Genomic DNA, 27,848 nt, shown 5'->3' on the forward strand with positions numbered 1-27,848 from the left:
AACAAAGATGTACTAACGATTTTTCAGTAAAACAGTTTAACTAGAACTGTCGAAGGCCATCCTAAACAAATGTGTTTTTAATCTTGATTTAAAAGAACTTTTCGGCACTTTCACAGTTTTCTGGAAGTTTGTTCCATAAGGGCGGCCTTTATTTTGAAGGGCGAACCGGAAGAGGCACTCTGCCTCGGGGGGCAGCTTGACAGTGACGCCAGGAATGGCGGCTATGATCACTAGAGGAAGGAGCCCCAAGACCCAGAAACTTTACTTCTAACGGCCCAGCGGAGGAGTCTGCCTCGGGCAAGATTCGGAAACGCCGTCCCGTCGCAGATCCACGGGAGAACGAGTCCTGTGCCGTGAGATCAGCGCGTCGGAGGTCCAGGTCGAGGAGGGGGGGACGCACTTTGCTAGTTTAGCCTGCTTGGTCGTGCCGCTGACTTTGATTCGAGGTAGCCGTGTTAGCGGTTGGCCACTTCGGCTCGGCTGCCCAACAAGTTTAACCAACTGTGTGGAAGCTATCCTCGGCTGGGTAACAGTGCTGGGGGGTCGGCGTTGTTGACCAGGACGCAGTGTTAGGGACATTCGCGGTGAGCTTGGGGGGTCGGGGGGGGGGGGACAGAGTTTTTTTTTTTTTACTGCTAACCTCGCCGTTAGCCGAGTTGGGAATCCTGAAGTCTCATCCGTTTTCGGATCCTGCCCCGGCCGCTGGCTAAGGGGGCTAATCAACGGCCAGCTAGTCCGCTTCCCAGCTCCGCTCGGCGCGACGATGGAGAGCCTAACGCTGACTGATGTCGAGCAGAAATACTACTCGGAGCTGTTCGTCTACTGCGACACGGACAACACCAAGAAAGTGGCGTCTAACGGGAGAGTTCTTGACCTTTTCCGGGCGGCCCAGCTACCCAGCGAAGTTGTCGTGCAGGTAAGCTAACCGCGGCCAGGTAGCGGTGTGGTTGAGCCGCGGAGCAAACCCCCCCGGCGGAGAGAGCTCCGTGCGCCGCACACGGAGCTCTCTTCGTGGGAGGGAGACATTGAACTGCGGTGCCTGTCAGAGTGACGACCCGAGGTTAGCCGGGCGGGTTAGCAAAGCTGCGCAGCGAGAGACACACCTTCCTCCGGCTCAAGTTAGCCAAAACTGCTCGGCTCTGAATGAACTTCTCAGCTTCAGAGCCACGAGCCCAACGACGGTGGTGTGTGAAGTCAACAAAGACGGCTGGCAAGTCAAATTCAGAAGGGGAACAGGGAAGCAGCTAGTCTAAATAACCCTTTACGTTTTATTTGTAGCCGCGCACAGACGACCCAAAAAATTCTAGGGCCCCGAGCAGAACTTGATTTGGTGCCCCGGCCCCTCTTGTAGACACAAGCATCCGAAACAAAAATAAGCTTAAATAAAGAAAAATTGAACTGATAGAATTATAACGATGAGTACGACTATTAAACTGTGACTGTATTTTTATTTTATGCTTATAAGTAGTAGGTTACAATTGTAAGTTGTTTAAAATGTTGAATAAATACACTTTATTTAATCTTTCTTAAAAAAAAAACATGCTTTAAAATTTGAATTTCATCATTGTTTTAAAGCATATTTTAACGCAGATTCTTCAGAGTGCCCACCAGATTTAGTGCTACCTTTCATGCGACAAAAAGAAATAAAGAAAACAATAGAACTTTTAGAATTATTAAATACACTTTATTCAATCTTTTTTTTTTAAAATGCTTTAAAATTTGAAATTCATCATTGTTTTAAAGCATATTTTAACGCATATTCTTCAGAGTGCTCACCAGATTTAGTGCTACCTTTCAAGCAACAAAAATAAATAAAGAAAAATTGAACTGATAGAATTATAACGACGAGTACGACTATTAAACTGTGACTGTTTTTTTGTTTTATGCTTATAAGTAGTAGCTTACAATTGTAAGTTGTTTAAAATGTTGAATAAATACACTTTATTTAATCTTTCTAAAAAAACAAAACATGCTTTAAAATTTGAAATTCATCATTGTTTTAAAGCATATTTTAACGCAGATTCTTCAGAGTGCCCACCAGATTTAGTGCTACCTTTCATGCGACAAAAAGAAATAAAGAAAAAATAGAACTTTTAGAATTATTAAATACACTTTATTCAATCTTTTTTTTATAAATGCTTTAAAATTTGAAATTCATCATTGTTTTAAAGCATATTTTAACGCAGATTCTTCAGAGGGCCCACCAGATTTAGTGCTACCTTTCAAGCAACAAAAATAAATAAAGAAAAATTGAACTGATAGAATTATAACGACGAGTACGACTATTAAACTGTGACTGTTTTTTTGTTTTATGCTTATAAGTAGTAGCTTACAATTGTAAGTTGTTTAAAATGTTGAATAAATACACTTTATTTAATCTTTCTAAAAAAACAAAACATGCTTTAAAATCTGAAATTCATCATTGTTTTAAAGCATATTTTAACGCAGATTCTTCAGAGTGCCCACCAGATTTAGTGCTACCTTTCATGCAACAAAAAGAAATAAAGAAAAAATAGAACTTTTAGAATTATTAAATACACTTTATTCAATCTTTTTTTTATAAATGCTTTAAAATTTGAAATTCATCATTGTTTTAAAGCATATTTTAATGCAGATTCTTCAGAGTGCCCACCAGATTTAGTGCTACTTTTCATGCGACAAAAAGAAATAAAGAAAAAATAGAACTTTTTAGAATTATTAAATACACTTTATTCAATCTTTTTTTTTTTTTTTTTTTAAATGCTTTAAAATTTGAAATTCATCATTGTTTTAAAGCATATTTTAACGCAGATTCTTCAGAGTGCCCACCAGATTTAGTGCTACCTTTCATGCAACAAAAAGAAATAAAGAAAAAAATAGAACTTTTAGAATTATTAAATACACTTCAATCTTTTTTTTTTTTTTTTTTAAATGCTTTAAAATTTTAAATTCATCATCCTTTTTTAAAGCATATTTTAACACAGGCACATTCTTCATACTGCCCACTAAATTTCATGCTAGCTTTAATGCAAACACGTTCTCGTTCCATCCTGCTCTATACGGAGACACTGGTGGAGCAAAAAAACGATATTAACTCCCGAATTAGTCCGGCTGTTCCTACAGGAAGCCAACCTGCCCTCACCTGCCTCACAGAGACAACATTAAGAATTTTTTTGACACCTTTTGTTTAATGTGAGCGATTCTCCTTTGTTGATGTCTTCTTTGTTTTTTTTCGCAACCGGAAATATTTCCAGAATTTTGCTTAATATGTCTCTTGCAAGTGCAGGAACCAACCGCCTTTCAGCCTACTGACTGGCAGTGCTCAGCAACATGTTGGGGAGGAGGCACGCCACGTTACTCTACACTCCCCACAGTAGGAGGAAACTCTGGCGTCTCATTAAAAGGACTTTAAACCGTAGGAGGTTTCCGATGGAGAGTTGATGGCGTACCTTTTGAAAATCTTGCTATAATTCCTAATTATCAGCAACCGTCGTTAAGTTTTTGTTGGATCTTTTTCTTTTTTTTTAAATCAACCCAACCCCTCCACGTTACGCGGTTACTAACGTATAACGGGAAGCTGTTAAGTCAGTTTTCAGCTGTTTCGTTTGTAGCGCTTCACATTACTGACCACTCTTTCCTCCCTTCTCCCTCCGCCGGTGTCCGCCTCGCTGCTCCTGGGTCGAGCTGACACGCTGAACACAGGCTTCATGTCACCGCAGGGCAGCGCCACCTCCCTAAATGTAACAGCTCCCGCTGGTCAACCCCCCCGACTAGTTTCATCCCTCATAATCTAGTCGATTCGTTTTGACGCGTGGAGGCATTTGTTAATCTACCTGGAAAAGGCTGAGCTCTGTGGAACAGGGATGGGCCGTCGTTTTTGCTTCGTCAGCATAAAATCTAGTTACAGGCATCAAATCATGTGGGACATTTTAGTTTATAAAATTAATTTGTCCCTTCAGTGTCTACTCTGTCTCAAACCTCCAAGTTCAGCTGTCCAGTATGTTTGGTTCAGACATCCATGTTGATCTCCTTTTAGGAAAGAAGTCTCTTTGGCCTTAATGCATTTATTATAGAGTGTATTTCTTAGTTGTTCATAATTTTTTTTTTAATCTTAAACGATCAAACAAGCTCAGTGTTGCAACGGGCTCTTGCAATAACGCCGCCTCTTCTGCCAGCGCTGTCTCTATGCAAATAATGCGTCGTTTCTTCCTGTCTGCATTTCTTGAGAAACACTTTTCTTTTTCTTCCTGTGTGTCGAAAACGTCGCACTCAGACACGTCTTGTGTCGCTCAAACGATTCGACCTAAACCCCCTCCACCCCGATAATCGTGTCTCTAGCGCCCGTTTTCTCGTTCGGCCGACTTTGGGGTCTCGGGGACGTCTCTCAGCGGGCCGATGTCGGCCGTTTGTGAGTCAGCATCCATCCCAAGGTCAACAAGGGGGGGGGCTGTGCGGTGGGCGAGTCAGCCGGCGTTGTAGCTCCACACTGGGCGCAGTGTTGCTGCTGCAGTGTCATGTTGTAACAGGCTGAGAAAAGTGGCTGGTGCTTTATATGCTCTCTCTGTCACACACACACACACACACACACACACACACACACACACACACACACACACACACACACACACACACACACACACACACACGCTGTTAGATCAGGTCCTTTGTCAGCAGCAGGGGGATCGGTCAGCTGTGGTGGTTCCCAGTCCTGAAGGATTGCTCTAATCTTACCAAAGTTTAACTCTCCTGATTATCAGGCTGCGACAGTTTGCGTTTCTCCGCCGTATCTGCCGACGCTTCTGAGCTCGGACGTTTCTCTGGCTTCTCCTTATCGGCCCGCTCTGAAGGACGCAAAGAACAACAAAGTACGTGATAATCGGGTTCATGACCGCCGGGACCCACTAGGGCTGCACGGTATAGGAAAAAAAAAAATCATCATATCGATTTAAATAGAAATATTGATTGAAAATTTCAAAACATGTATTTTAAGTGCAGCTTTAGCCATTTTATGCTGTTGCTTAGCGACTTATTTTTATAGAAAAAAAAAAAAATCATCATATCGATTAAATAGAAATATTGATTGAAAATTTCAAAACATGTACTTTAAGTGCAGCTTTAGCCATTTTATGCTGTTGCTTAGCGACCTATTTTTAGGTAAAGAACACTTTACTTTACAAACACTGAATTCAAACTCAACCCTTTATTCAACCAACTTTTTACCAAAGCTACAAGTTTTTAAAAAAATAAAATAAAAAACGCGTGCTCTCTGAACTCTTTGAAAGGGGGCGGGGCTTGGTAACAGAGGGGTCCTGGGTCTGCGTTGTGATTGGTTGGGAGGATGTAACGACTGTAATATTAACCTACATGATAGGCTAGAATCCAGTAGGAAGGAAAACTGTTGATCTATTGAACTTTTTATTGACCCCTTTTACCCAATCGCACCACTCGTCTGTCGATTGATGTACTTCACAGTCGTTACTGGATTATCGTCCTGCCCTGAACACGTTCACCAGCGAGAACGCCGCCCGGCTGGCCTCAGGCATAATACTACACTGCAAAAAAAGAACTAAAAATAAGTAAAATTTTCTTGAAATGAATGCATTTGCCCTTGATTTGAGCAGGTAAATAAGATGATCTGCCAATGGAGTGAGTATTTTTACCCCTAAAATAAGATAATTAGACATCCTGCACTTGAAATAAGATGAGGGAGATGAATTGTTCCTATTTTAAGTGCAAAAATCTTATTCCATTGGCAAATCATCTTACTTACCTGCTCAAATCAAGGTCAAATAGTTTCATTTCAAGAAAAAAATGTCTTATTTTTAGGTCTATTTTTGCAGTGTACATGTCCAGCTGTTGCTTTAGGGACGGAAACACAAGTCGGATTGTCTACTACGGTGTGGATTCTGGAGAGGGAAGTCCCGCTCCAGGTGAACACGCCGTCGTTAACTGTTCCTCCTCGTCTCCGCCCGTGCGGCTTTAGATCACGGAGCTGTGCGGAGCCACGCGGCTGGGTCACTTCGGACGGAGTCAGTTCTACATCGCGCTGAAGCTCATCGCCATCGCCCAGTCCGGCCTGCCCCTGCGGGTGGAGAGCCTCAATTCGGGTGAGTCAGAACGTGAGTCTTCTCTTTGTCAGCGTGGCGCCTCCGTCCCTTTCAGGCGGAGCAGGAACACGCAGCAGTTCTCTCTCTCTCTCTGAATTTCATTTGTTACTAATAATCAGAAATTATGTTGACAGCTGGGGAACAGCGGTAGAGATTCTGTTAGCGTTTCCATCCGTCCAGTGTTGTAAAGGCGTAGTCAGCACTGCAGGGTTTAAGTTTTCACACTCCGTCTGTGTTCAGAGGGTTATTGCAATATGCTGCAACCATCTCAGAATCAGCTGAACGTCAGCGGAAGCACAGAGAGCCTTTACCACGGCGTGAAGCTTCTAAAGTTTGTGGATGTTTTGAAGTTTGGAGTCCTGACCTTGAGTTGAGGCTGAGAAATGGAGCTCTGGTTCAAAATGTTTCTTTGTTGTCTGACGGTGAGATGTCCGGTTCTACGGAGCAGGAGGCCGTTGGCTGAAAAAAGGGATTTAGACGCTGAAATGCATCTCTGATTGTTTTTACATCTTTATTATTATTTTTTTAGTCAGCTGATGACATTTTAGATATGGAATTGATAGTTTTACCAACTTAATGGCAGGGTGACTTGATTAAGAGAATGGTTGTTTTTCTTCCCCTTTTTCTTTGATTAAACCTGGTTTTCAGTTTTACTGCAAAAAGACAATTAAAGATGTCCATCAAAAACTAAGACGGGTCTAATTTAACAACTGCAGGACACAGAAGCATAGATTTATGTTTTTGTTTAGAGTTGGAATCAAATTTTCTATTAAATTTGACAGTTGGAAAGGGAAAGAGCCACAGTTGTCATAGATCAACTAGATTTAATCCTATTTACAATCACAGTTAGCAGATCATCAGAAGCAGGAATGAAAGCCCAGTCAGAGCCGATAACTGAGCGCTAGTCCCTGAAACAGAAACTAGGCTGTTTTTTTTAAATTAGGACGGCACACTATTAGCGAAATATGCAATTGTTTTACTGTCGCTGAACATTGCGATACTTCTGAGTATTACTCACACTGACATACCACTAAAACTAATCCAAAAGGTTTTAATAATGCGACTTGTCTGCTTTGATGCAACCGTGATTTCATAAAGTCAACCCAGCGGTCAGGACGCCGTCTCCAGATATCCTTTTTGTAGAGACCAAAAAAAACATCCAGGCTCATGTAGGCCGCCATCTTCTCCATTAGTCATGCCTGAAATGTCGTGATGGGACACGTGGAGAAAAAAGAGAGCATTGATTATGATTAACCCGCATTTTACTGATCCTGTTCCTTCTTTCCCGTCATGCAACGCTGCTCACCGCTGCAGGATCTGAGCCGCTAAAGATGTGCCAGATGTGGTCCTGAAGGGCAGCTGGAGTCCTTCGCCTGGATATGAATAAACTTATTGATATCCAGGCCGTACAATTAAATAGCCTGCAGGATACAATGTCCTTTGCGATATTGTGATGATAACTGTGGTTCAATAGGGTTAGGGTTGTGCAGGTTTTCCTGAAACTGAGACTACAGATGCACACATTAATTATTATTATTATTTTTTTTTTTCAAATCCGATACCTGGGCTGAGCATATCGGCCGTTACCGGGAGCCGCTACTGCTGTTGAATGCACGAACCGTTTGCCGTACTGCCGTGTTTGTGGTGTTGAATTGTGGTGACAACTTTATCGCCACCCGGCGCAATTTTTGCGTCACAGATATTACCGTATTTTTTTGGACTATAAGGCGCACTTAAAATCCTTACATTTTTTCAAAAATTGATTGTTCGGCGCAGAGTCCGCCAAGCTCACAGCCTTCAGGCAGCCCAGCGGCCGGAGTACGCGCTAGCAACAATAAACCTAATAAGTTAATTCAATACAAAGTTACGTTTATTTTGGCCTTATGTTTAAAAACAGGGCAGTGTAGTCCAGCTACTCTGTCCTTCTGACAGACGGATAGAGAGGTGAAGGGGAGGAGTGATATTACACACTTGGGAAGAATATTTAGTGCACCTTATGGTGTGAAGAATACGGTACATGTTGTAGTCGGACTTGTTAATAAGAAAGAAAAAAAAAATGGATCAGAATGCTGGATCGGCGATTTGATCCGGGTATCGGATCGGCAGATCTCTAGCTGAAACTTCTTTTAATGCTTTCACAAGCGTATGACTGGTGCGTTTAGTGATTTTTATGTTGTTTTAATCCATCTCTGTGTGGTCCTGTGTTCAAATGAGAAATCCAGACATTTCTTTGCCTCTTGGCGCCCTCCTGCGTGGACCATGCTGTTTAAACCGTACGACTTTTCACTTGGTTTAACTTTTTTTCCTCCCAAAAACAAACCGGAGCCGCAGACACAGCCCCGGTGCATCTATCCTACACCCGCTGCATCTATCCTACACCCGCTGCATCTATCCTACACCCGCTGCATCTATCCTACACCCGCTGCATTGCGCTGTCGCATAAAAACAGGACGCCAACGTACTGCAGCTGGCCAGAGACTCGGAGAACATACACTGCAAAAACAGAACTAAAAATAAGTAATATTTTCTCGAAATTAGTGCATTTGTCCTTGATTTGAGCAGGTAAATAAGATTATCTGCCAATGGAATGAGTATTTTGAACCTTAAAATAAGATAATTAGATATAATGCACTTGAAATAAGGTAATGAAGATGAATTTTTCCTATTTTAAGTGTAAAAATCTTATTCCATTGGCAGATTATTTTATTTACCTGCTCAAATAAAGTATAAATACACTCATTTCAAGAAAAATTTACTTATTTTTAGTTCAGTTTTTGCAGTGTAGACCTGAAACGAAGGAGACCGACTCCTAACCTCTTAGCTGTAAAACTTTCCAGAGCCTGATCGACGTCGTGGTTTAATCCTACTGTAAATACTAGCTAACAAGATGCTCAGCTAGATCTGCCATCTGAGCGTTTTGTAGCTTATTCACCACAAACCACTACGTTCTTATTTTCCTCTGTCTCTGTACGTTTAACCTGCTCGTTTAAGACGGCAAATATTCTGCTTCAGTTTCAACGTTTACACTGCAAGAACGGATCTAAAAATGGGTAAAATTTTCTTAAAATGAGTGTATCTGTCCTTGATTTGAGCATGTAAATAAGATTATCTCCCAATGGAATGAGATTTTTGCGCTTAAAATAGGAACAACTCATCTCCATCATCTTATTTCAAGTGCAGGATGTCTAATTATACAATACTTATTCCATTGGCAGATAATCTTATTTACCTGCTCAAATTAAGGACAAAAACACAAATTTTAAGAACATTTTACTTATTTTTAGGTCAGTTTTTGCAGTGTACTTCCTGGTGCACAACAGCTTCAGTGTTTCGTGTCCAGTTTCCATCAGATTATGGCTCAATTAGGTAGCGTCTTATTTAAAAAAAAAAAAACAGCTCAAAATGTAAAAGAATTTTTAGTGTTTTTAGGACCTTTTGTTATTTTTGTAACAACTTTTCATCCTTAACGTTTGCCACTCTGACATCAAAGAGTTAAATGTGTTTCATGCTTCCCGTGTGGTTTATGGTCTGCGTTTCAGATCTGTTAAAGGCATTTATGGTTTGCTAAGTTTTGCCCTCCTCTGGTTTCCTTTTTCTTTTTTTTTTTTTTTTTTGCTGGTTTTATTTTTGAAGACGTCGTCACGCTCTTAGGAAGTAACACAGTAAGACACTGGAGCCGGGACGCAGGGACTAAAGCGGGTATTAGTGTCCATGTTTCGCTGTGACATTTTAAAATAAAATAAAAATGTCACAGATCTGCACCGAGCCGTGTTTTTATTTTGAGGAAGCGCACTGTTCCCATTTTTATGGCTTTCCCTCACTTTACGAGCTTTGATACGGTCAGCTGATGCCCACGACCGTGTGACTCAGCACGAAGCAGAGACCGACAGGAACATTTTCACTGCCCGGGTCTGGTGGGGACTGACATTTCTTCCTTTTTTCTCTTTACTTCTCGACAGTCAAAGATCTGCCGCTGCCCAGGTTCGTGGTGGGAAAGAACGAGGCAGAGGCGAGGCACGCTGCCCTGTACCAGGACGCGGACAGCCAGGGCTTATACCCGGCCCCCGGAGCGGCTCTGATACCCAGACCGCCGGGGAGGGGGCACCAGAACAAGAAAGGCCCCCCCTCTTCCACGTCACTTCCTGCCCACGAGGTCATCCAGCCCCTGGCGCCCAGCATAGAAGCTCAGGTTGGCAGGAAATGCTCTTACTGCTCAAACCGTTTGTCCTTTCTTGATGCACAGTTGCAAAATAAAACATTTGATCATTTCTGTCTTAAAATAAGCAAAAATGCTTTTTTTTTTGTTTTGTTTTGGAGAGTTTTCTAGAACAGCTCAGTTCGCTCCAGATAAGCTGCTTCTTCTGCTTTTCCTGTGCATGTTTCATGATCCGTCGCTCTAATTGGTTCCTCTGCGTCTGGCTGTGGTCGTTGACTTGCCAAGCGGCCCTGATAGAGCTTTTGCACGCTTGTTATCTTTGTGCATTAGTTTAACGGACTTAAAAATAAGTAAAATGTTCTTAAAATTTGTGTTTTTGTCTTTGATTTGAGCAGGTAAATTGTATTGTCTGCCAATGGAATGAGTATTTTTACCCATAAAATAAGACAATTAGACATCCTGCACTTGAAATAAGACGATGGAGATGAGTTGTTCCTATTTTAAGTGCAAAGATCTTATTCCATTGGCAGATCATCTTATTTACCTGCTCAAATTAAGGACAGATACACTCATTTTAAGAACATTTTACTTATTTTTAGTTCCATTTTTGCAGTGTGAAACGCTCGTTCACTTTCAAAAAGCCGCGTAATCTGCTTCATCTCACCAGATGAAGCAGATTACGCGGCTTTTGAAAGGCTTGTAACGCTGTAACGGCTCGTGTGATGTAGGCTGCGTATTACAGAACATGCACGTGTTTTTTATTTATTTATTTTTTTATCTGTGATCTGTGTTTCGTTAACGATTCCCCAGCCCGAGCCGACGTCGCCGGTCATCTCGCCCCACCAGTCTCCCCCCACCTCCCCTCACTCTTGGAGGAAGCACAAGCGCGCCCACAGCGGAGGCAACGCAGACAGGCAACAAGTGGTGGCCGCCACCGGAGCCGTGTGGACGCAGTTCAGAGAACCACAAACAGGTGACGGCCGCCGCGGACGCCTCGCCAAACAAAGCCGCACATGTGCCAACCACGTTTAATTTTTAAATAAAAAAAAAAACATTCCTTTTTCCTGCGGTTCCTCCCTTCCAGGGCCGGTGACCGGTGATGGCATGTGGTCGTCCCACTCGCCCCCTCCTCCTCTCCCTCCAAGCCAGGAAAGCTGGGTCAGTTTTACAGCAGACACCCCGCCCTCCAGCACGCTCCCAGCAATGCACCCCTCATCAGTCCAGGTAGAGCAGCAGCAGTAAACCTGTCGCTCATGGTCATCTGGCATGTTTAAAGCACCACAGACCCCCCCCCCCCGCACCCCCACCCTGTCAGACTTGATCCCTCGGGATTGTTTCATTTGCTGCTGAGTTCCAACACGGTCTGTAAAAGTGTTTGATTTCAGTTTTTTGCAGCTCTGGATAAGTATTGGGGGGAAAAATAGGATGGATTTTGGAAAAATATATGTATTTCTTGACTTTATCTAATGCTCCATCCGTCCGTCTCTCTACCTGTTCACCATTTAACCTGCAATCATCCGTCCATCCGTCCGTTCATCCTCTGGGGGTGCGCCGGTGTACCGAATTCAGCGTGAAACCCGAACACACGCAACACACAACAGGGAGCCGTCATTAAAATCTGCAGCCTGGGAACGTTAAAGTGTTTTTTAATTTAGCTACCATGACGCTTAAGAAGGGCGGACCCAAACCGTAGCGTTGTCTGGCTCGCTGACACGTGACTTATTTACTTGCTTCGCAGGGAGCTGAAGATAAATGTCAGTGTTGCTGCAGAAACATCAGCTTTACTGCAGCTGACCGCAGCGGCTGCCCAGTGTGGTGACGGCATTTTCCCCACAGCTTTACCTACACGGAGCCTGGAAGTACTTCTTCTACCTTCGTTCCCGCGGATCCTTAAAACGTCTTAAAAGGCATTGAATTCTGTAATATAAAACTAAGGCCTTAATTGGCATTAAAATGTCTTAAATCAGTCTTTCTTAGGTCTTAAAATTGTTACCATGCATGTCATAATTAGGATTTTATTTTAGTAATCCTTACCAAAGAGTAAAATAATTGACATAATTATATGTATTTTTTAATTTACCGAACGGCTTAATGTAACCATTATTGGTTCCGTCCCGATAGCGGAACCAATAAAAACTGTTGCGGCCGGACCATAGCTGTGAAAAAGAGTTGGCACTGGTTACGTTGTGGTTTTTAAAACTGATTTATAGTTTTTTTTTAGCAGGGAAAAAAACAAAGTTTGTGAATTCAGTTCAGTGTGTGTTTTTTAAGCTTTCTTCCTATATGGAATGTTTTTTCAAAATTTTAAACATGTCTACTGGGCCAGAAAGTAATGTTTCATGTTAAAATAAACATTTGGGTGAAGTTGTCGCAACCAGGTTTATCTTGTTTATCGTGAAGTTGGTCTTAATTTTTTATTTCAAGTGGCATTAAAAAGTCTTAAAAAGTCTTGAATGTAACTTGCCTTATGCTGTAGGAACCCTGTTCTACACTAGATCCTCACATAGGAGATTTAATTTAATTTTTTAAATCCTCCTTTAATTTCCAGAGAATTCCGTTTTCAATGGCTGTATTAAATGAGCTCTTTGCTGCTGGTGGGCCTGAACGTCTCCACCGCGGGGCCATAAAGGATCGTTCTAGATTGTAGGGCAGCATGCATATCGTGAAGAACTGCCTGGTCTGCAATAGTTGTTTGCTAATTATTCAAGTAGCGTGCATTCAGTCACGCTAAGTGTTTTAGATGGTAAAGAGGCAAGTTTTTCAGTAAAAGCTGGAAATAATACATTTGATTTGTTCCAGTTCCTGGACAAAGTGCTTGAAATACCCCACGCAGAAAGACATCAGCACTTTTTTGTTTCCGCATTAATCTGAAGTCATCTTTATCATGATGGAGACCAATATTATGCTGTTTTCTATTTATTAAGATAACTTTATTTCTTTTAATTCTTAGGTGTTGACTAACCTGACAACAGCCAGCTGGACGACGTTTTCCGCGGACCGGCTCGCGGAGCGGGGGGGTGGACGACACGTTTTCCGCGGCCGCCTCGCCAAGATAGCGCTGCGGGAAACCCTGCACTACAGCCGCAAACACATAAAAAAAAAAAAAAAAGTTTGTTTTTTTTCCGCGTCGGTCTCATCAGCGTCACAGGTTAGCTTCGGTGTGAGTGGTTGAAATAGCACGTCGATAAAGATGACAGACAAGTGGCTTATCCAATCATATGCAAGGAGTTTTGATAAGGCCCAGCCTTCAGTAAAGGCAATGCCTATGGCGGTGTCCCAGATGTATGTGAGTGGAGCTAGGCGGAGCGATACATGCAGCTGGCTGTTGTCAGGTTAGGTGTTGACAGGATCTTATTCAAACGTTCCCAAACAGCAACTCTTCTCTCAGATTTTTTTTTTTTTTTTTTTTTTAAGTGTTGTATGATTAGTCGATCCTGGCGTTAGCTAAATCTTTGTATCTTTTAATTAATTGTGAAACGTCAAACCAGACCTCCAGTCAGTTTCATGTCGGCCGGTTTTGGAAGATCTGAAACACGAAGAAAATCCGATCACTTTCAGGAAAGCGAAAATGCTTCCATACAGAGCAAGATGGTCCCCCCCCCCCCCGCCCAGGACTTCTGCGTACCGTTACACCCGCACCTCGTTTGGCCCTCCGCCTCGCCGTCTGCTCCTCCGCCTCAGATCTGTTCATACTTCAGTCATAATACAGCTGTTTTTCCATCTATCCATCCATCAGTCTGTCCATCCATGTTTGTCCTTTCCTCAAAATTTAGGGATATTTTTCCATCATCCATTAATCTGTCTTTCTACGTACCTATTTGCCATCAATCCATTCATCAATCCATCACTCCCTTTATCTTTTTATCCATCTGTCCATCTATCATCCAGTCTTTTAATCCTCATTTTTTTCCCCCATAGATCAAGTCATTTGGCTATTATTCATCCATTTTTCCCCCCCATCACCTACCAATTTGTTTTTTATCCATCGCTTCATCCGTCATTCCTTGGTTTCTGCCGATTTCATATCTAAAGCCTGGCCACTAGAAATCTGTAGAATGAAATAAGCAGAGAATTCTGGAAAAAGGGATTATTGATACAGAAATGTGAAGGAACCCATGTAAAAAAATAAATAAAATTGTTTGGAATTTCCTCAAAACACAAAAGGACATCTTTTAAATATAGCGATCCATGTTCAAACCAAGCGCCACGTTCTTCTTTTATCAGATGAATCGGCGGCTGCTGCAGCTGTAAAACGGGAGAAATGCAAACCGCTGTGGTGTCTTTGAACATCTGTCGGCATTTTCTGCCTCTCCTCTGGCAGCCAGCGCCGTCTGACTATTTTGACACTGTTCATATAAAGGCCTGAGTGTCTAATTTTAGGCAGACTTGATTTCCATTTTTAGTTTATTACATCCTTTCAGAGGCATAAAAACCCCGCTCCGTGTTAAAATGGTCCACGGGGCCGGTATCCTCCTCCTTCGGCGTTTCCCATAAAATGACAACGCCGTCGCTAAATTTCAACTGCAGCTCTGTCGCCAACAGGAAAGCACAACGATACGAACCGTGGCCTCGGCCACGACGACCAACGAGATCCAGCGGCAGTGCAGCAACTACGACGATCCCTGGAAGATCACAGACGAGCAGAGGCAGTATTACATTAACCAGTTCAAGACCATTCAGCCTGACCTGACTGGCTTAATACCTGGTAGGAAAGCCAAAAAATAATAAAAAACTTACATTCAAAACAAAATAAAGTTTTGACTGTCAATTTCTGTGTGTTTCAGGTTCAGCCGCGAAAGAGTTCTTCACCAAATCAAAGCTACCGATTTTAGAGTTGTCGCATATTTGGTGAGTCTCTTCCTGCTAGTTATTTGGGTTTGAAACGACCTGCTGATATCTTCCAGCCAAAGCTCGAAATGAGACCTTTACCGTGTTTTTTTTTTTTTTTTTTTTTTTTTTTTTTCCCTTTTTTTTTCCCTTACTTAAAGGGAGCTGTCAGACTTCGATAAGGACGGAGCGCTGACCCTGGACGAGTTCTGTGCGGCCTTTCACCTGGTCGTGGCCAGAAAAAACGGCTACGACCTCCCGGAGAAGCTGCCGGAGAGCCTCATGCCGAAGCTGATCGACCTGGACGATTCAGCAGGTTTGGCCAGGCTCTCATCCTCCTTTTTCTCTTTCCCCCCATGTCAACCGTCACCAACGCTGCCCCGTTCATTTACGCTGATCATTAGAAACACAGACCTGACGATACACTGCAAAAACAGATCTAAAAATAAGTAAAATGTTCTTAAAATTAGTGTATTTGTCCTTGATTTGAGCAGGTAAATAAGATTATTTGCCAATAGAATGAGTATTTTGACCCCTAATATAAGATAATTAGACATCCTGCACTTGAAATAAGATGATGGAGATGAGTTGTTCCTATTTTAAGTGCAAAAATCTTATTCCAATGGCAAATTACCTTATTTACCTGCTCAAATCAAGGACAAATGCATTAATTTTAAGAACATTTTGCTTATTTTAAGTTCCGTTTTTGCAGTGTACGGCTGCTACGGCACTAAGGGAGGCCCTCTCATTTGCGTCAGAACAAAATAAAACCGTAATAATAAATGTATTTTGTCGGTTTTAATGCTGCCGGAAATGAAAAATCAGCTCTTATGGTAAACTGGCCTTTTCTCTCGAACATAGATCATAAGTTATTTAAATCAGGGCGATAAGCCAAACTGAAGGGCAGGTAAAACAAGAATGACCTTTTTTTTTTTTTTGTTTGATGCGTAAAAAGAAACATAATTATTTGTTCATGTGGATAATAAGAAAAACCTCTTTAAGCTGCAGATTGCCTCATAAAAGCACAGGTCACACAATTTCCTCACCCACGTTAAAACAATTCTCCCATACACATTTTTTAAAATATGAATTAATCTGGATGATTTCGTTTAAAGAGCGTATAGTTCTGTGTTTTTTTTTTTTATATGTAATCAGGGGTTTTGAATGCAACCAGAAGTTTAAAACTAAGCTGGAGTTAAAGACACAGGATGTTGCAGCCCAGGTCTTGAGGCCGGCAGGTAGAAGCAGGGATGGGTAACCGCATTCGGTACTTTTTTCCAGGTACCGACCCAATCCCATCGGTACGACTGAGCATCGATTCACGTAAAATCAAACGGTCACTGCTGCCAATCTAGCCAATTTTCTCGCTATATTTATCGACTTTTCAAACCCATCCAACAACCTTTTTTCAAAAAATTAGCCACATTGCGGGGCGTTTTTGAGAATGAATGCGTCTCGGCTGACGCGACGCCCACGCAGGCAGATCTAACCTCTGACAAACGAGGAAGCTGCGATGGTGGCGATAGTGAAGCTCACAGCGTTGCCAGAGCCCTTTTTTTTTTTTTTTTTTTTTGGTGCCTTATCTGCCAACTTTGAGGCAAAAAAGATGTTTAAACGAGTCGTACATGAAGACGGTTTCAAGGTAACCACGGACAAATCGACGTTAAAAAAACACCTAACTTAAAGTAGTTACCGCAGTAGGTGTTTTTATGCTGCTTAGAGCAATCCGTGGCACAGACTTACAGGGAAATTCGGTATCAGGAACGCAAATTCTGCTCTTTGTGCAAAATCAGAGTCCTGTAAACTGATCAGAACTAAGACGCAACTTATCAACCACTTGTTGCGACATGCTTTGTGTCCAAAAAACACACAAACCACAGCAGAACTGGCATTAAGCTTTACCCTTTCATTTAATCGTTAAGCATACGTTGTAATTGTGAACAAAAGTTGAACATTTGCAGTCGGTCCCCGTCAGTCATTGTAGTGTTCAGCTGCTCCTTTTAGGTTTGGGCAAAGGAATAAAACGCATTCTACGCTCTAAGCGTTCTGGATAACGTGTCTGAATTAGGGCTGAACGATTTTGTAAAATAATCTAATTGCGATTTTTTTTTTTTTCTTAATATTGTGATTTAATACGATTTTTTTTTCCCAGTTTAATTTATCATGTGTTTTAAAACATATACAAACAACAAATCAATTTGTTACCTCGCCATGTGGATTAGTTGCTAAAAGACCCGCAGCATCTAAACTCAGAGCAGAAATGATTGCGTTCTGCCTACAATATATTTCAATCAAAATTGCAATTTTGACTTTTCTCTGCATTAACCACAAGCAACAAAAATGGCTTCTAAATAAAGATGTTTGTAAACACGGACTATTTTAAATGTGAACTTTTAATGTTTCTATTGATCAGAATATTATTCAAGTGAACAGCTTTTAATTTAATTGGACATCAATCCTTGTTGAACATAAAGTGCAAAGTCCAACCAACAAGCAAGTCTATGTATTAAACTGATTGACCTGTACTTAATGTTTTGTATGATTATATAAACTCTAAAACAAGTAATAAAATTAGATTATCTCACTGCTGCAACTGTCTTCCCTTCCATGTGGAGGCAAACCCACTTTAAAACATTTTACTGACACCTAATGGACGTGTCTAATTCCCTAATTGTTACATAGCCAAAAATTGCAGACCTCTGCGATTTGGAAATTGCGTTATTTTAAATCACGATTATATTGAAAATGCGATTAATTGTTCAGCCCTAGTCTGAATCGCATTTCTCCCACTGACAGTTTCTACCATCAAAAAAGCGACTAGTAAATAATCTAGTGACTTTCTAATAATAATAATAATAATAATAATAATAATAATAATAATAATAATAATAATAATAATAATAATAATAATACTAATCATAATCTTGTCATTGCAAGGTACGTTCCAGTGAAATCTGTTCTCTGCATTTAACCCGTCCCTTTGGGGAGCAGTGGGCTGCCACTGTGCCGCGCCCTTTAAATCGAGATTAAAAACACATTTGTTTAAAAACAGTAAAACAGTTTAACTGGAACATTCAAAGGCAATTTTAATGTTCTTTTTTTGTTTCTACATTCTATCCCTACTTGCTTTTATTCCTATATTTTAATCATGTAAAGCACGTTGCATTGTCTCTGAACTGAATTGTGCTATATAAATAAATTTGCCTTGCCTTGCCTTGCCCAGGGGAGCAATCTGGGGTTAAGGGTTTTGCTCTTGGACCGAGAGTGGCAGTCTGTGGGAGTTGAACCCAGAACCAGCGGGACACAAGCACAATGCTCTGCCCACTAGGCCACCTCTCCCCCCCCTCTGTGTTATTGGTGACTTCCTCGTTCTGCAGTAATTGTCTCGTCTCTTTCCCACTGCAACATGTTTCTTTCTCCCCACCCGTTATCTGGAGCTCACGTTGTAGTGGAAACAGTTGTCTTGATATGTTTGTTTTTATTTATTTTCCAGAAGGTCCCGAGGCGGCGGCTGAAGTCGGCTACTCGGCGTCTCCCGTGGAGGTCACCCCCAACAAATCTCCCTCCATGCCGTCGCTCAACCAAGCCTGGCCGGAGATGAACCAGAGCAACGAGGTTCCCCGACACACGCCATCCCACCACACGTTGACACAGCCTGAAACCCTCCGTTTGCCCCCCTTTTTTTGCTTGGTTTGATTCATCCTAATTGCTCCAGATTTCGCCTCTTCCGTATCCATCCATCCATCCATCACTTTGTGAATCCTCCTCATCATCAGACATAATTATGGCTAATTCAGCACCTCTCCTCTCCCTCTTTGGGACCGCGACGGTCGTTAGTTTCAGTCGTGGCTGAGCTCGATGATTTTTTTCGGTAAAAGTGTGACGTCACTGTTCTGGCTGACTGACATGTTTTGTTGTTTTTTTTTTTCTTACTGTCTGTCTCCTGCAGCAGTGGGAGACGTTTAGCGAGCGCTCCTCCAGCTCACAAACTCTGACCCAATTTGACTCTAACATTGCACCAGCTGACCCTGTAAGTCAAATCACTTGGCATGCATGGTTTCACAGAGTAATGCACAGAAATTAACCCTCCCTGAATCGCCTTCTATCTGTATCACTCTTTCTGTGCATGACGTTCTTCCAAAGCGCAGCAGCAGCGGCCGCTTTGTTTTTCTGGCTCCTTTTCCTCCACAGCGGCAACAGAAATCCATCTATCAGATATTCTGGTTCCTTAGATCTTATGCTTGAGTATTTATGCTACTACAGTGGCAGCAGAGTCGCATTGTGTTTTTAAACAGGGTTCCCGCGGATCCTTAAAAAGTCTTAAAAGGCATTGAATTCTGTAATATAACACTAAGGCCTTAATTGCCATTAAAATGTCTTAAATCAGTCTTTCTCAAGTCTTAAAATTGTTACCAGGTCATAATTAGGATTTTGTTTTTGTAATCCTTACCAAACAGAAAAATAATTGACACAATTAGATATTTTTTTTAATTTACCGAACGGCACAATGTAACCATCATTGGTTCCGTCCCGATAGCGGAACCAATAAAAACTGTTGCGGCCGAACCATAGCTGCGAAAAAGAGTTTTTTAAAACTGATTTATAGTTTATTTTAGTAGGGAACAAAACAGTTTGTGAATTCAGTTTAGTAGTTGTTAAAAATATATCTGTTATTTGTGTGTTTTTTATTTTTAGCTTTCTTCCTATATGGAATGTTTCTCAAAATTTTAAACATGTCTACTGGGCCAGAAAGTAATGTTTTATGTTAAAATCAACATTTGGGTGAAGTTGTCGCAACCAGCTTTATCTTGTTTATCGTGAAGTTGGTCTTAACTTTTTATTTCAAGTGGCATTAAAAAGTCTTGAATTTAACTTGCCTTATGCTGTAGGAACCCTGTTTAAAGGTTTACTGTAGTTAGAGCAGAGGACTGAAGCAAGGCAACGAAAAGCCGAAAGCTGTCTCCGTAGCCCTCTGTTTACGTGAATGCGTGTCTTCCAGGACACGGCCATCGTCCACCCCGTCCCCATCCGGATGACTCCCAGTAAGATCCACATGCAGGAGATGGAGCTGAAAAGGACCGGCAGCGGTAGGACTTCTCTCTGGCCTCCAGGCTGACTGTTTAAAACTCAGCTTTCTGTTAAATAAATGCCGTCACTGCACATACACAGCTGCAATTTGCTGTTTTCCGTTGAGAAGATTGGGGTGAAATTTGCCTCTTTTTGAAAATTGGTTTTAAACTTCCTCTGTAAACTGTAAAGTTTTTCTCCAATTTATTTATTTATTTATTTTTTTTGCCGTTGCCTTGTAGAATTAACCTGACTAGCCAGCTGAATTTTGTTCTGCTTAGTTCCGCCTAGCTTCACTCACATCCATCTGGGACATCTCCCATAGAGAGTGATTTCTCCAACCAATTTTATCGTCCAGCCAATCAGGACGCAGGGCTGGAGTTTCATAGATGTGACGTAGTGGAGAAGCGACCATGACGTGAGACTGTTTTGATTCAGATAGCAATGGCGGCTCGCATCGAGGAAGCAAGCGTTAACATCGATGCTGCTATTTCTTCTGTGTTGTCCAATCTACCTAATATTGTTTCATTAAAAGAACATCAGAGAACGGCTCTGAAGGCTTTTGTTGGTGGAAACCATGTTTTCGCCCTTCTCCCGACCGGATTTGGCAAGTTTTGTTTTCCGGGGCGCGCCCGTGGCCGAGCGGTTAGCGGTTAGCGTGAACCATAGTAGGAGGCCTTTAGTCCTCAACGTGGTCGGCCCGGGATCGACTACGACCCGTTGCGCTTTGCCGCCTGTCTTCCCCCCTCTTCCTGTCAGCTCACTGTCAATAAAATGCGTGCCACTAGAGCCGCAAACACATAAAAAAAGTTAGTTTTTTTCCTGTGTCGCTCTCATCAGCGTCACGGGTTAGCTTCGGTGTGAGTGGTTGAAATAGCACGTCGCTAAAGATGACAGACAAGTGGCTTATCCAATCATATGCAATGATTTTTTGATAAGGCCCAGCCTTCAAAAAAGGTAATTCCTGTGGAGATGTCCCAGATGGATGAGTGAGCTAGGCCGAGCGAAATCCATCTGGCTAGGGTCAGGTTATTGTAGAATTCCCAGAGTGGGGAAAATGTAACGGCAAGCAAGTATTATGTATATACCATAACCCACATTCAAAAACTCTGTCAGCATAATTTTCAGTCAGTACACAACTGTGCAACATTTGATCATCCCAGAAACATCAATGTGCGTGACTGTGTGTATATTTATATACACACAGTTTGGTAAATATCGGACATAACGGCAATATTAATATCGGATATCGTTATCGGCCCAAATATGCATATCGGTGCATCCCTGCTTAATTGTTTAAGCTTGCCAACTAAACGTTATTATCCGTCTCTGCCATCAAGCATTTGTGATAACTGACCATCAGCCTTTCACAAATTGCTCTGAAGGATATCCGTCCCCTTCTCTGCAGATTTGTCTTAACTGAGCCACATTGCGGGGCGTTTTTGAGAATGAATGCGTCTCAGCTGACGCGACGCCCACGCAGGCAGATCTAACCTCTGACAAACGAGGAAGCTGTGATGGTGGCGATAGTGAAGCTCACAGCGTTGCCAGAGCCCTTTTTTTTTTTTTTTGGTGCGTTATCTGCCAACTTTGAGGCAAAAAAGATGTTTAAACGAGTCGTATATGAAGGCAGTTTCAAGGTAACCACGGACAAATCAACGTTAAATAAACACCTAACTTAAAGTAGTTACCGCAGTAGGTGTTTTTATGCTGCTTAGAGCAATCCGTGGCACAGACTTACAGTGAAATTCTGTATCAGGAGCGCAAATTCTGCTCTTTGTGCAAAATCAGAGTCCTGTAAACTGATCAGAACTAAGACGCAACTTATCAACCACTTGTTGCGACATGCTTTATGTCCAAAAAACACACAAACCACAGCAGAATTGGCATTAAGCTTTACCCTTTCATTTAATCGTTAAGCATACGATGTAATTGTGAACAAAAAGTCGGTCCCCGTCAGTCGCTGTAGTGTTCAGCTGCTCCTTTTAGGTTTGGGGAAAGGAATAAAACGCATTCTACGCTCTAAGCGTTCTGGATAACGTGTCTGAATCGCATTTCTCCCACTGACAGTTTCTACCATCTTTTCCAGTGATTTATTTTTTTAACACAATCCCTCTGACCAGTGCATTCGTTACACTATATCAAGACAATGTTGCCGGAGGTAAAGGGCCGTTTCTCTTCAGGACAAATCGCGACCGCTGATTGGTCAGTTACTGACGAGCCTCCAGGATGGATTGACAGGTGGTGTCCGGCCAATTAAATTCAAGCCTGGACTTTGAGAGAGGCCAGTCCAAATACCTTTCTCTTTGGAGGCATTAAGAGCTAGCCTCGTGAGACCATCCTGATCTCGCAAGCTTTGAAGGTTTCACTCGCAGATCAGTCTGGCTACTCTCAGTTAAAGAAAATTTGGAGCCGTTCACCAAACGAACGTCCAATCAGCGTTGGCTTTGAGGCGGGTTGAGGTGTGACGCAACGAGAAGCGCGACAGTTCAGTCTAAAGAACATGGCGGCTTCAGCCGATGAAACTAGCGTTAGCGTGGCTATCGAGCAAGTTTTATCGGAATTACAGAGTATTTCTTCACTGAAAGAAGAGCAAAACGCTGCTCTGGAGGCTTTTCTCACAGGAAAAGATGTTTTTGCTCTTCTCCCGACTGGTTTACCTGCAGCAGCAAGAGTAGCCTGGCTTGTGGTTGTGTTTTCGTCGTCGCTCTGTTAGTACGTCATATGCTTCGTTGATCTGATTGGTTTATTTGGCCCGTCTATCACCAACATAGGCCAATCAGCTAACCAGTATTTGCGCCCCTTCCCAAAATTACTTCAACGGAAGGTTTCCAGATGGATATGCGAAGCAAATCTATCTGGCGGAGTCAGGTTAATTAAGAGGACTCCTCACCAGGGTTCTTTGGATTTATATTTATATTTGCCCGATTTTTGCCCTGATCTTCCCCTCCTGACATGCCCCGATCTACGCGATGGTTCTTAAGATAATCTTTCCTTTTTGTTTCCTCTGCCTTCCAGATCACAATCACCCCACTAGTCCTCTGCTGGCCAAACCCCCAGAACTGTCTGAAGAAACCAAGCTGCCTCCTACCATGAAGTTTGTAGCTGCCACCGCTGTCGGTGAGTAAATCACGGGCTGCTCTGGCCAAAAGGTGGCGCTAAAACAGTGTAGCGTCCTGCTCATAAACTCAGAAATGATTGACAATTGAGGAAAAAAAACACCACTGGTTATATATTATCGTATTTACTGGCTCACAGAGGATGAGGATTAACCTTTGCTTCCCTACACATCTGTCCTGTTCAGTCATTCGTCACAGTCGGCGTAGCAGCTAAAACTTTTGAGGCGATTTCAATGCATTTAAATTTGGTTAAAAACAAAAACAAATGTTGCTTTCGGCCACCTGTGGATTTTCTGTTGGGAGCAACCTCCTCCATGTTCAGACTTTGCTTTTATTGCTCTGAACCTTTTTCTTAATTGGCCTTTAGGTATATATTGGCGTTAGCAGACCTTGAGCAGATATTAACAAAAGAAAAGGGTTTGTTTTAGCGTACTTATGTCAGCTGAGGTGATGGAGTGTTTCCTTGGCTTTCCGACAGTTAGTGGGTCTTTTAAAAGGAGGCCTGGATGCTTGTTGAAGACTGAACACGCATGAAGAGGGTTGGCAGATGTGTGCTGACCTTCTTAAGCGCATTGTAGCATCACATTTCTCATATGGCTGAAGATGTTTCTTATTCTTCCAGCAAGTTTCCACATTTCACAGCACATCTGGTCCACGACAGGCCAAATTTCCAAATCGCTTAAATTAAAATCAGATAATTGAGGGATTTCCTGCTTTCATCAAAGTAGCATTCTCTGACTTCACCTTGGGCTGGACGATGTAGAAAAAAAGCCCAGCGATTAAAATATAATTCATATTCATCAATATCGATAATTATCAACAAATTCAAAATTTGTTGATTTTAAGTGCAGCTGTGCCCATTTTATGCTGTTGCTTAGCGACTTATTTTTAGATAACACACAAATTCAAATTCAACCCTTTATTCAACCAAGTTTTTACCAAAACTGCAACTTATTATAAAAGAAAAAAGAACGTGTGCTCTCTGAACTCTTTGAAGGGGGCAGAGCTTGGTTCCTGGGTCTGCGTTGTGATTGGTTGGGAGGTTGTACTGACTGTAATATTAACCTACATGACTAGAATGCAAAAGGAAGGAAAACTGTTATTCTATTGAACTTTTTATGGATCCTTTTTATATATATATATATATATATATATATATATATATATATATATATATAATCGATATACGTCTATCGATTGATGTATATTGTTGTTGAATTATCGTCCAGCCCTAGCTTCCTCTCGTTTTAAGAGTTCTCTAGGATAGGTCAGGATTAATCGGAAAGGAAAAGGAAATGTTTCTGTTGTTTAATTTGAATAAACTGTCTTTTACATATTTTCTGGTAATCATTCTTTTTTTTCCACCTTTAATAGGGGACGGTTACAGCAGTTCTGACTCCTCCACTTCAGACCAGGAGCCCATCACCAGGCAAAGGTTTGTTGTTTTTTTTATATATATTTTAGTGTGCTTTAGAATAATTTAATTTGACCTTTTTTTTATAGGAGTAGCAGCGGCTCAAACAAAAACTTGCATACAAACAAAACACATGCTGGGTGAAGGAGAATAAAATCTTTTGCAGAACGGCTGTAAACACTGGCCTCTTGCTTCATCGTTTAGAAAACCAAAGATCACTTATAGACTGGAAGTCTTTCTAGTTTCTGCTTGGATTTAAAAAAAATAATAATTATTTTCAATTTCTTTGAGCAACAATAAAAGCAAGATTTACATTGAGATGTTAAGACATTTTAGTAGCGCTCAAAAGGAGTAGGTAGAAGTTCAAGAACTTATAAGAACCTACCCCCCAATTACAATATTCATTACAATTTAATGTCTTTTGATAAAAGGAGGCATTACAAATCAAAACAGTTACATGACTACAGTGTCTTATTTTGAAAGCAATTGTACAGAAAGAAGATATCTAGTAGTTTTAAATTATCACATTTAAATGTTTGGGTTACATGCATGTTTTTGAAAGATAACATATTTCTACAAATGTTTAAATGCAAATGTGTCAAAATAAACACACTGCAAAAATAGAACTAAAACTAAGTACAATTTTCTTGAAATGAGTGTATTTGTCCTTGATTTGAGCAGGTAAATCAGATTATTTGCCAATGGAATGAGATTTTTGCACTTAAAATGGGAAAAATTCATCTCCATCATCTTATTTCAAGTGCAGGATGTCTAATTATCTTATTTTAGGGGTAGAAATACTCGTTCCATTGGCAAATAATCTCATTTACCTGCTCAAATCAAGGACAAATACACTCATTTCAAGAAAATTTTACTTATTTTTAGTTCTATTTTTGCAGTGCATGCTGTATCCATAAATCCTGACCTTCTGTGTTTAGGTCTCAGTCGGGAGCGTCTCCAGAGGCTCTGAAGGTTGTGGCCCCGCCTCCCCCCCCTCCCCGCCCCCAGCAGTCCCACTCTCGCTCCTCCTCTTTGGACATGAATCGCACCTTTGCCGCCACGTCGGCGCCGGGCCAACCCCAAACCTCTGCCATAGCTTTCCCCCCCGCGGTGCCTCCTCGACCGCTGCCCACACAGGTAAGACAACCAAAAAAAAAAAAGAAAAGAGCATGTATTCGTTTTGTTTTCTCTTCTGCCAAATTCCCCCTCCGCTTGCAGACGTCGGTACCGCTCCCTGGGCATCGCGTGGAGGCAGAGGGCGTCCCTGCCGGCGGCGCCGTTCTCACCACCACCTCCCCGCAGCAGATCCCCCAGCAGCCCAACTTCGCAGACTTCAGCCAGTTTCAGGCGTACGCCGCCTCCGAGCAGCCCTCCAGCCTGCCGGAAATGGACAAGCACAGCGAGGCAGGGCAGGTAAGGCGTCACCTGGAGGCGGAGCCACCTGGTCGCCACCTGGTTGCCACCTGAACCGTTCCAGCGCTTTACTTTTGCTGCGCTAAAACCATCGTAGGCAGCGTTGCTGTTGGCCGTGTGCTACGTCTCTGCACCGATTTTAGTAAAAGTGTCGTCTTTTTGTATGTGTGCGTCAACAGGTGGACAAGATATCAGAGGGAGCTGGCCCTTTAAGAACAGTAAAAAGTGACGGTCCGGCAGACGAGAGAACATCGGCTACAGTCAACTCGGTATGTCAAGGCTCGCAGTGTCTGGTGAAAGTCGTCAAATATTTTATGTTAAAATCAGCAAAATGGATTTTCTGTGACGGAGCAGAACCTCAGAGGTTTAACGATCAGGATATATATTTTAAACCGAACCCTACGTCTCCAGCTTGATCCCTGCTGTGTCTCTTGGTCCTAATGAGGCTGTTTGTTTGTTAAAGTCCAACAAACCTGCCAGGTCTTCACAGAACAGCCGGCTTCATAACACAGATTACGTTTGCTGATAATTTGGCGCCTGAACTCAGTTGGTTAAACTTTCAGCAGAGGGTGTCGGAATAAAGGTGCAAAATGCACGCCGCACTTTTCAGATATTTGTTTTTAAGAGCAAATATCAATTATTTAGTTTAGCTTGTCCCAGAAAATCCAAATAAAATACTTTTGAAGTTTGTGGCTGTAACAGGACCTTGGAGAGCTCTTTCCAAAAATGTGTGTGTTTAATGTAAAAGCGGTCAGTCCCCATCCGTGACGGTGCTGTTTCTTCCTCTGCCATCAGGCCAAGGGCTCATCGGGCCCCTTGGCTCCCCCGCCAAAGCCCGTCCGTCGGAGGTTGAAGTCCGAAGACGAGCTTCGGCCAGAAGACGAGCAGCTCGGGCCGCAGAAGGCCGGCGCCATGCCTGCCCCCCTCACTACCCAGCCCTCCGTCCCCAGGTCAGAACCTCGTGTTTGTTTTGAAGAAGTTTCATCTGTTCTTTTTGTGTCTCTTTCCAGGTGATGGAGCAGACAGAGGAAGTTTTATCATTCTCTTCCTTTTATCTCTTCTTTCTTTCACCTCTTCTTTCTTTTTTTTTTCTCTTCTTGTTTTTCTTTTACTCTCCTACTTTCCCATTGTGGTGTCCATATAATTTGAAATTCTCCCTGCAGGATTCACAATAAAACTATTTACACGCACAAATCAAGCGGAGCATTATGGCGAAAGCTGTTTGCTCCACTTGTGAAAGTAAAATCTGTCGAGCTCTATTTGGCATTAAGATATCAATTCTTATTGCCACATTGCTAGACAGGACACTGGGGAAAAAAAAAAAAAAAAAAAAGACGTTTCATCGGCGCAATCCGGAAAGTTAAGTAAAACGAAGTGTTTTTTTTTTTTTATTATTCTGTTTGCAGGTCGGTCGGGAAGGACAAAAAAGCAATTCAAGCCTCCATCAGAAGAAACAAGGAGACGAACACGGTGTTGGCGCGACTCAACAGTGAACTGCAGCAGCAGCTGAAGGTTTGAAACACACGGGGTGCCCTTAGCGTCTCTCCGAGGACGTAGCGTGCCGGTCGTTCTGTGCGCTCACACTCCTGTCGGTGTCCTCTAGGACCTGCTGGAGGAGAGGATATCGCTGGAGGTGCAGCTGGAACAGCTCCGACCGTTCTCCCACCTTTAACCCGACCGCGCGGAGCAGAACTCGGCTGCAACTCCTGCGCGGGGGAAAAACCCCGCGGCGGTCGTCGTGACTCCTCCCTTCCTCCGCTCGTCCT

General features: G+C 42.3%; 1 protein-coding gene across 5 annotated transcripts; it reads left to right on the forward strand.

Moving 5' to 3' along the window:
- The first annotated feature begins 163 nt into the window (after positions 1–163).
- reps1 (RALBP1 associated Eps domain containing 1) lies at positions 164–27,798 on the forward strand. Of its 5 annotated transcripts, none has more exons than XM_036147232.1 (19): positions 164–916; positions 5,963–6,098; positions 10,046–10,275; positions 11,053–11,215; positions 11,327–11,466; positions 14,785–14,947; positions 15,027–15,090; positions 15,231–15,385; positions 18,563–18,684; positions 19,019–19,099; positions 20,069–20,156; positions 23,155–23,256; positions 24,630–24,690; positions 25,608–25,806; positions 25,888–26,082; positions 26,262–26,351; positions 26,878–27,032; positions 27,489–27,594; positions 27,686–27,798. In XM_036147232.1, exons 1-19 carry the CDS (start codon positions 764–766, stop codon positions 27,752–27,754), a joined length of 2,472 nt encoding a protein of 823 aa, XP_036003125.1. In that variant the 5' UTR covers positions 164–763; the 3' UTR covers positions 27,755–27,798. The 5 variants fall into 5 exon arrangements, with proteins under 5 accessions (XP_036003125.1, XP_036003127.1, XP_036003128.1 ...); XM_036147234.1 differs by having other exon boundaries at positions 11,327–11,400; XM_036147233.1 differs by having other exon boundaries at positions 165–916; positions 5,963–6,086.
- The last annotated feature ends 50 nt before the right edge of the window (positions 27,799–27,848 follow it).

The sequence above is a fragment of the Fundulus heteroclitus genome, chromosome 15 (genome assembly GCF_011125445.2).
Source record: "Fundulus heteroclitus isolate FHET01 chromosome 15, MU-UCD_Fhet_4.1, whole genome shotgun sequence".
NCBI lineage: Eukaryota > Metazoa > Chordata > Actinopteri > Cyprinodontiformes > Fundulidae > Fundulus > Fundulus heteroclitus.